Genomic DNA, 10,085 nt, shown 5'->3' with positions numbered 1-10,085 from the left:
GAAGGTCCGGGTACCACGTTCTCCTGGCCTAATCCGGGGCAATTAGGATCATGGTTTTCCGGAATCTTTTCAACCTCCTGAGCATTTGAGGAATGATAGGGACCGGTGGAAACGCGTACAGAAGCGGAAACTCCCAGTCCACTATGAACGCGTCTCCCAGAGCTCCTCTCGGGGGAAATTCCCTTGAACAGAACAGATCGCACTTCCTGTTGACACTGGTGGCGAACAGATCCACCTGAGGGGTTCCCCAAAGGGCGAAGATCTCTTGAAGGACTTCCTGAGCTAGTTCCCACTCGTGGGAGACTGTGCTCTGCCTGCTCAGAGCGTCCGCTGTCAAGTTCTTCTCTCCAGCTAGGTGAACTGCCGATAGAGAGATTCCTTCTTGGATTTCCCAAAACCAGAGCTGCATCGCCTCTCTGCACAGAGGTAGTGATCCTTCGCCTCCTCTTTTGTTGAGGTAATGCATGGCCACTGTGTTGTCCGTCATTATCAGGACATTCTTCCCTTGTACAGCTGGCAGGAACGCCTTCAGCGCAAGTCTGATGGCCCTCAGCTCTAACAGGTTGATATGTAGTCTGGACTCCGATGGAGACCAACGACCGCTGATGGTCAAGTCGTTGGCGTGGGCTCCCCACCCCGTGAGTGAGGCATCCGTGACTACTGTTATCTCCGGCCAGGGATTGCCAAAACTGCTCTCCTTTCAGAATGTTCTCCTGACAGGCCCACCACTGAAGGTCTCGAGCCACCCTGTCGGGGACCTGAAGAAGATCTGTCATTCTCCCTGAGAATTGTGACCACTGAGTTCTCAGTGCCCACTGGAGGGATCTCATTCTCAGCCGAGCCTCTGGCACTAGGAAAATGCAGGATGCCATGAGGCCTAGCAACCTCAAAAAGTCGAAGGCTGGGAGACGTTGGGCATTTTGAAACTTGGTAACCATCTGTAGAATATCTTGAGCCCTCACCTCTGGTGGCGAGGCTTTTCCCAGGGAAGTGTCCAGGATCGCTCCGATGAACTGGAGTCTCTGAGATGGTATCATTTGTGACTTCTTTAAATTGAGGGAGAAGCCCAGTCTGTGAAGGGAGTGGCAAACATGATCTAGCTGGATCTGAGCTTGTTCCGAAGATACAGCTCTGATCAACCAATCGTCCAGGTAGGGATAGACGTGAATCCCTTCCCTCCTTAGACTTGCAGCCACTACCGACATTAACTTCGTGAAGACCCTCGGGGCGGAGGTCAGCCCAAATGGCAGCACTCGAAATTGATAATGAGAGTTGCCAATTGCGAACCTCAGGTATTTGCTGTGTTTGAGATGGATTGGCACATGGAAATAAGCGTCCTGAAGGTCCAGAGATACCAACCAGTCCTGGAACTGAAGGGCCTGAAGGATCTGAGAAAGAGTTACCATCTTGAATTTGTCTTTCCTGAGGAATTTGTTCAATTCTCGCAAATCCAAGATGGGTCTCAGTCCTCCGTCTTTTTTTGGAATGAGAAAGTAAGGGGAGTACCAGCCCCTGTTCCTCTCCGCTACAGGTACCGGTTTTATGGCACCTTTCTCTAGCAGGTCTAAAATTTCCTGCAAGAGGAGCGGATCTGGAGCTTTTTGAGAGCTGATCCCCGGTGGATGACTCTGAGGTATGCGTAGGAGAGGCAGGCAGTAACCTTGTGCAACTGTCTCCAATGCCCAAGCATCTGACTTGAGAGCCTGCCATTCCGCCAGATGTTGTGTTAACCTGCCTCCTACAGGTGTCTTGTGAGGGAAGTCCTCAGAGTGGTTTTGGGGCGGCTGATGCAGATGCCGATGGTAAAGAGGCACCTGCTGTTGCTGCGGCTTTTGAATATCTACCCCGTCCACCTCGGGTAGTTCTTCTTTGTCCCCTTTGAGCTGGTCGTCCTCTACCTCTTCCGAATGCGGAGTAGAAGCGAAAGGACTTGCCTCTCGCAGAGGCTCCTGTGGGACGAAAAGGTGTCTGACGGATTGCAGCGCCTAGGGATTTTGCTGCTGTCTTTGATGTTTGCAGTTTTTCTAAACTGTCATCCGCCTTTTTCCCAAACAAAGAAGAGCCATCAAATGGCATGTTCAAGAGCCTGGCTTGCACATCTGGGGCAAAACCAGACTTTCTCAACCAAGCAAATCTCCTGGTTGTTGTACTTGCCGCCATTGCTCTGCTGATACTGTCAGCCGAATCAATGCCCGTCTGGAGGGATTCGCACAGAGTCTTTACCGTCCTGTATGATATTCAGGAACGCCTCCCTTTCTTCTCCCTCCGGGATGCAGTCAGCCGCTGTAGAAGCACACTCCCAAAGTGTATGGCTAAATCTAGCAAGGGTGCAAGTAGCATTAATAGATTTTAACGCCATGCTACATGCCGAAAAGACTTTCTTAGCCATAGCATCATATTTTTTATCGTCCCTGTCCTGTGGGACGGTAGGGTAAGCAGTCTTGATGTCAGTAGAAGATGCTGCCTGTACCACCAGACTTTCTGGGGATGGGTGTTTGGACAAAAACTCTGGGTCTGCAGAAGATACCCTGTATTTAGTAGACAGTTTTTTATTTACTGCCGGGACGACATCTGGGGTTTCTCAGTTTGTCATGATTTTCCTTTGAAGAGCTTTATGAAAAGGTACTACAGGATCCTCCTGTGGACCTTTATCAAGAATATCCGTGAGGTCATCCTGTTGGAAAGCCTGTGAAGGTGTTGACCACCCCATAAATTATGTGAACCTGGCCATTAAGGCTCTATAAGGGGTTTCAGCATGCTCCCCCAGGTCTGGCCTACCGAACTCCACCTCAGGGGAAGTGTCTAAATCACTTGCCTCATGTAAGGAATCATGGAGTTCCTTTAATCTGCGTTCCTCTGAGGATAACTCCCCTTGAACTGGGGTTGCAGATCCCTGCAACTCAAATGTCTCTTCTTGGTCAGATAGTTCTCCCTCTTCCATAATTGAGGACATTGTTCTCAATTGGTCTGAACTCACAAAGGGTGTGAAACCCATCTCCAAGGCAGAGGGTGCCAAACTTGTTGTAATCGGCCTCGAAAACGTCGATGTCGTCGACGCCGACGTCGAAGGCTTTGAACGTGGCGTCGAAAACAAAGGCGGAGGCCTCGAGGTCCTCGATAGAATTGGAATTCTGCTTGAGGATGTCGACAATCTCGACAACATCGTCATCGAAGACCTGGGAATAGCCACTGGGTGCGCCGCAACCGTGACTTTCCTTGGCGTCGACGCCGGTGTTGAGGATGGCGTCGAGTCGACAGACCCGTGTGTCCAAGGTCCCTTCGACCTCGGCGTCGACGGAACCTTCGTCGACGGCGTCGACGGAATCTTTGAAGAAGGAATAGAGGTCTTAGCTTTACTCGAGGGTTTGTCACGCGCTCGAGAAGCTTCCTTCGCCGGGTACTGCGACTCGCAGCGTTTTGGACCTTCGGGTCTTTCGACCAGAGCATCGCTCTCGGCAGTCTTCGAGGGGGTCGAGGCCGCTTTCTCGAATACGCTGATCATATTTTTTCGGAATTCCTCCCATTCAGCCCGGGAACTATGTTTCGTGGGGCAAGGGATTCTCTTAGGTGAAACAGAGGAAGAGGACGACGAAGAAGGGGATCTTCGACGTCTCCTCTTCGAGTGCTTCGATCTCGAGGAGTGATGGGACCCGCTTCGAGACCTGGAGCGCGAATGGTGACGAGGAGACGAATGTCTCGACTTCGTCGAGGAAGAAGAAGCTTTAGATGTCTTACCTTTTTCCAGCTTCCCCCTACGCTCCTTCAGGGCCTTAGCTGTCATGGACATACAGTCCTCGCACTCCGAACTATGGTGTTCAGCTCCCAAACACCACAGACAAACTTTGTGAGGGTCATCTTTTTTCCACAGTCTCGGCATTTTTTAAAGCCGGACCGAGGGGTCGTCGGTTCCGACGAGGAAGCCATCGAGTATGGATCGAATATCTCAAGGAAATTGGATTAATTCTCTACGAAACTGAGCAACGATATTCCGAGGCACTGAGTAAGTGCGGAAAAACGGAACTGAGCAACAGACGCTGCGTGCGGCCTTTATAGGCAGGATGACGTCGACGTCGATACGGCGGCTGTCGAGGGACATCGACTCGGCGGACGTCGACGCGCAGCGCCCTCTAGAGAAAACATTTCCTAGGCCAGCAAAGCTGGAAAGAGATATCTAAGATAAGGAATACGTCGGAGGACACAATCCCTTCGAAATCTTTTTTTTTTTGAAGACTTATAAGATTCATCCCCCACCGCCAGCTTACCTTTCCGTTCCTTAAGAGCCTTATTGGACATAGCCTGACAGGAACCACATTCGTCGACTTGATGGCCAGGGCCCAAACACTAAAGGCAATTACGATGGGGGTCGTTAATCGACATATTTTGACCACACTTTTGACATTTTTTAAAACCCGTCTTGGGTGTGGATGGAGTCGATGAAGAGGACATTTCGTCAAAAAAACGGATGCGTCGTTTTGGGACATGAAACAGTGGTTCGAAAAACGGAACTGAGCTAATGGACGCGGCTCAAGCCCTTTATACTGCAGATGACGTTGGCGCTTCGAGCACCGCACCGTCTGGTGAATTATTTTTTCCGAAGCAGCAAAGCTGGGAGACAAGATCTATCTAAGATGAGGAATACGGGTTCCTAGTGATAGTTTCGAATGCCATAGTTTGGAATGGCAAAGTTTCTAATAAAAATGCGTCAAAAAATTCATTTTTTTAATGGGGGTGCCCCCCCAACCACCGTTTATTTACCCCTTAACACCCATTTGAGTAAAAAAAAAACCTGTACCTATGAATAAAATTCATTTTTTCGATGCATTAATTTCAAAACTTTTGTCAATCGAAACTATGTTTTCGAAACAATGCCTGGATACCGGAATTCATGGGAGGACACAATCCATTCGAACAACATTTTTCCACTTCCCCTTTGTTTTGAGTCTCAGCACCCCTTTGGACATTTGATGGCAACAACAAGAGACCAAAGAGACGGTTGTTCCAAACTAGGTTTTCCCTTTCTTCCTCACCTGGGTTTCGTTTAGTCCTCTCTCTCTCTCAAGATTACCTGGGAGAATGTAAAGGGAAACACACCCCAAGATCTTTGAACCCCAAGGCAATCCAACTGATCCCTTCGAAACTTTCACTTTGTGTATTCCTTTTTTTCCCTCATGGTTTAATAAAAAGAAACAATGCCATACCTACACTATTTGTCCAGTTCTGGTGTCCACACACAGTGACAAAAGTCATTAACATACTGCAAACCCACATGCATTTCAGACCCCCTACTCTCGATTAATCCAAACAACGCATTCCCTGGTACTCTGCATTCCTCTCTTCCCTGACTAACAGAATCACCTCTAAAATGTCATAGCATCTTACACTACACAAATCCACCACAAATGGCGACCTCATACCCATCACTTACCCCATCAACATTATGTTAGCTGTGACAAACCTAATTTATTTAGCTCTATCACATATTCCCACACCAGCGGCTAGAATCCGAGTGCTGTAACTGATCAGATCTTGGGCTCAGCCATCTATAGAAACACACACCCATGTCTCACCAGCATACCCAGAGAACCATACCAGCATTCAGGATTCAGATACTTGTAACTTGCACCTATCAACACCCCAGCTTTCACATCTGCCTCTGCTTCTAACAACCCCCACCTCCCTCATTTATTACAGGGCTACGTGTAAAAAGACCACCACAATGGCAGAAGTGTGCTAGGCAAGACCACTTTACATTGCAAAGTATTTGTCATGAGCTCAGACAGACACATTGTGCATCAATGCATTTTTTGTGGTGATTTTATAAATGAGGTCAGAAGAAGGACAGATTAGAAACAAAACAGTACCACTATCTCTTTTTTACAATGTTACATTTAATATTTGTTTTCTGTACTGTACTTCAAACCTACATTGTACAAAGTGTCAGCAAGTGTCTAACTGAACTTGACCAACGAACTTAGATGCTCTTTTTCCTGCAAAATATCTTTCTTCAACTGATTCAGTTTTTAACTTAACACGTCTCTATTAGAAATGCTTCAGTTGTTTAATATTCAGAGCCACATCAAAATAAAACAACACCACAAAACAAAGATGCATCTTTGCTTTTGAAGTACAAATGCTTGTTTCTTTCACAGCAAGATAATTACTTCATTGAAGTCAAAACTTCCAGCCCTCTGATCCCCATTTATTAATTTGCAAATCATTTCATTCCAGTTCAGGATGAAAATGTTCTCTTAAATACACATAAAATACAATAACTTTCAGTAGTTGATTATCCATTATAAATATCAGCACTGCTCCCCCCGAACCCCACAAAAGACCATATTTAAAATTGTTCTTTGAAAACTCTAGTTAGGATTTATTTGTACAGTTGAACAATGATCTTGTCTTTTAAAATATAAAAGTTAGAAGGGACATTCAAGTTTCAAGTCTCCACAATGAACTGAAAAATATATTAGTTATCAAGTGGAGTTAAACAAGCCAAGTTGTATACTCCAGGAGGTAGAGGACTTCGGTTTGTTCTTATATACATATGCACAGAGTAATTCAGTGTTTTAACGAAAGGTGACAAAAAAAGATCAAATTATTGGTAAATGTGGCATGGATGTCTACAGCTTAACTCGCTTACCATAAATGCAAACATAATTCTGTATGTGCTGTTAAGTGTTATCTTAAAACTATCAAATGTATGAAAAAAGATTACACATGTGCAAGATAGTTTAGCTCTATGTGGCAAGTCTGTCCAATGGTGAAGAAGTTTTCTTCAAAACTAGCCCATTAGTTTACATATTTACAACGAAAAAAGTGAAGCATGACTGGGGACTCTTAATATAAGAAGGAATGGGGTTGGATCCTAATAAAAATAGAATATATATTTATGTATATTTATACATCTATACACATAATAAAATGGCACTGGGCATGTTAATAGCAACTCCATTAAATCTACAAACAAGCTCCAATACCTTTTTTTCTCTTTAAACAGCACATATTATTAGTACAGCTCAAATAAAAAACTTTTTTTAAGTTACATGCCCATTTACCAGCTTGTATCCTGTTGAAGGACATAACCTTATGATTGATCGTCATCACTTTTGCTGTGCTCCTTCAAGATTTTTTTTACTAGAACACCTTCTTCAGGAATGGCTCTGTATCAAAATGATCTGGTCTTTCATACAATATTATTTTAATAAGATACAAAATGAAGGGAATCGAAAAGCATCTTACCCCTTTCATGCACCCATACATTTTCAGTTATAAATGTGTTCTCGAGATTTCATAAAGCATTTGCAACTCTGGGAAAATACTTATTCTAAAAGCACAGCCACTTCACAAATTCAAATGTCTCCAGTAGATATCCTTCTCTAAACATTATTCATAATGTACAAGCAGTGGCTTTTAATTAAAACTTCATTCAATAGTACAATTACAATGCGCACATGATTAATCTCCAGAACTGAACATCCTAGACTCCAGTGAAAGCTACAATATATCTTCAATAGTATGTCTTCCATTTTTACTCCCAAACCAGAGGGGATGGTGGCATCTCAGAAGGCTGAGCCACTGTAGAGCTAGAAGAAAAAAAGTAAAGATCAGAAACATATTAACAATGACTATTAAGAAGGCATGAAGTTATACACATATTTTGTACTATCTCAACATGTATGTCATGTGGATGGCCCCTTTTAGTCTGGCCAAGATACAGGCAACCGCCAATTAGTGATCTGTGGATTATTATACTGGTTCAACTAGTATGTATTTCAACAGGTTAACACAAACATGAGTTTTCTGAAGAAGAAGCTACAGTACTCTCTGTGGCTGCATGCTTACTTCACAACTATCCCTCTTTATAGGTACAGGCCCTCTTTTGAAGAAACAAAAAAGAAGTTCACTTGCCTGCTTGTATGATTGTATAACAATATGTGCTCTAAGGTCTGGGGACATATGTTGAACTACCATATTAAGGCACTCAACAGAGGATAATTATTTATTTTGTTTATTTATTGAGCATCTGTTAGGCGCCTATACAACAGAATGGTGCTTCAAGGCACTGCAAGACTAAGTGGGGAGGGAGCAGGGGAGCAAAATAGCAACAGTAATGTTTAAAGTTACTTACCTGTAACTATTTTTCTTCAGCATGGGTCTGCCATGGATTCACATGCTCATGAATATTCTCTGTTGTCAGGGTGGGAATCCTTGGTAAAAGAAAAAACGGTTTCACTTTCACTTACAAACTGTACTTCTCCTCTAAACCAATCACTGTCCACTGGGTCATACTGCCCCCATCCAATGACAGTCCTCTCCGTAAGCACCTCCTCTGGCAGCCATCTTCACGTAAAGTGGCAGTATAACCAAGAAGAGCCGCAGAGGGCCTGGAGGGAGGGTTTGCATGTGAATCCATGCCAGGCCAGTGCTGGAGAACAATAGGTGCAGGTGAGTAACTTAAACCTTCTGAAGCGTGGGGTCTGGTATGGATTCACATGGACATGAATAATGAATACATAGCAGTACAACATTACACTCTGGATTCCTCCCTGGAATCCCTGTCGACGCAGTAGAACTTTGTTAAGGTGTGCCTCGACCTCCACATAGCAGCCCTGCAGATGTCCAGCAGGGGCACACCAGACAGGTATGCTGTCGTCGCAGCTATGGCGCTGGTGAAGTGGGCTCTCGGATGACCGGGCAGCGGTCGGTCCACCAATCGGTGACAGTGCGTGATGCAGCCAGAGAGCCACCTTGAAATGGAAGCCTTGGACAAGGCCTTCCCATGGTTCATAGGACCAAAATTCAGAAACAGTTGTGAAGTCTTCTGAAAATCCTTCATGCGTGCCACGTAGAACTTCAGGGCACGAGCAACATCCAGCGAGTGCTAGGCCCTCTCTGCCAGACACAAAGGTTTCAGGAAAAAAACAGGTAACACCAACGGCTCGTTGAGGTGGAATTCCAACTGAACCTTTGCATGAAAGAAGTGTGCGTACAAAGCACCACCCTCGATTCGTGGAAAGTCAAGTACGGTTGCTTGCAGATTAAACAGGAAAAAATCAGCTTTGTAACCAAATATAGCAGTAATCATCATGCTATCAAAAATATTCTACAAAGACATCGGTACCTACTCAAATTGGATGAAAATATTAGAGACGTTGTAGATGAGAAGCCAAAAATTACATTCAGGAGAGCGGACACTCTCAGAACCAAACTAAGTCCCTCATTGCTATCGAATATCCAAACCACAAGGGAAAGTATGTGGCTACAATCAGACAATACAGGATTTAGAAAATGTGGAACTTGTACTATGTGCAAATATGCACATGAGAAGACCAACACATTTTGTGATGCTAATGGAAAAGTTATCCCAATAAAGCAAGTGTAACAAGTTGTATATAGGTATTGCAAAAAGATAATGAAGAACATGTATCAGAGAACATTTGGCCCAGATTGGAAGTCAAGATCCTAGCTTCCCGATTGCACAACATTGGCAAGCAGCAAATCAAATGGCCTGCAAATCAGAAATAAGATTAATTGGCCTTCAAAGAATCATTCTAGGAAGAAGAGGTGGAAACAAAGAAAAGACACTCAGACAAACTGAGGCTAGAATCATATGTAAATTGAATACGACAGTGACAGGACTCATCTCTGATAATGAGATGATTTTGTTTTTAGAGGAAAATGACTGTTTTACGTCAGAATTATCAACAGATTTAACTGTCATTATCTCACATGGTAGACAAGCACAAATTATTGTTCTATTAAACAGACACTAACATGTTGCCAAAAATGTAGGCAGTGCCACTATGAACTACATCACGCTATTAACCACAACCCAATTGATTTATACATGTGTATCTGTCATGCATCAACAACACTTACTTCCCACCTTGGGACCGCGTCGCATGGTTGGCCCGGCTCGGCGTCAGCAGAGGTGTGGGATGCCTTCAGGGTCCGCGGCGTCGGGCCGAGGCTCGCTGGTGATGTCTGTGGCTCGACGCCGCACAGCAGTGCTGACATCACAGCACTTACGGCAGCGTTGTGGATGGAGGCTGCCATGGCGTTTGCGGTCCCGGTGGACATTC

General features: G+C 44.8%; 1 protein-coding gene across 2 annotated transcripts in view; it reads right to left on the bottom strand.

Moving 5' to 3' along the window:
* Positions 1-5,868: 5,868 nt before the first annotated feature.
* Positions 5,869-10,085, bottom strand: part of NLK (nemo like kinase) — a 1,539,426-nt gene continuing 1,535,209 nt past the window's right edge. For both annotated transcript variants that reach the window (XM_069615020.1, XM_069615019.1), the window contains one exon: positions 5,869-7,586. In XM_069615020.1, the coding sequence (XP_069471121.1) occupies positions 7,532-7,586 (55 nt within the window). In that variant the 3' untranslated portion in view covers positions 5,869-7,531. The remainder of the gene's footprint in view (positions 7,587-10,085) is intronic.

This window comes from Ambystoma mexicanum, chromosome 9 (assembly GCF_040938575.1).
Source record: "Ambystoma mexicanum isolate Mex_15411 chromosome 9, UKY_AmexF1_1, whole genome shotgun sequence".
NCBI classification, from domain to species: domain Eukaryota; kingdom Metazoa; phylum Chordata; class Amphibia; order Caudata; family Ambystomatidae; genus Ambystoma; species Ambystoma mexicanum.
This window is presented reverse-complemented; position numbering and strand designations above follow the sequence as displayed.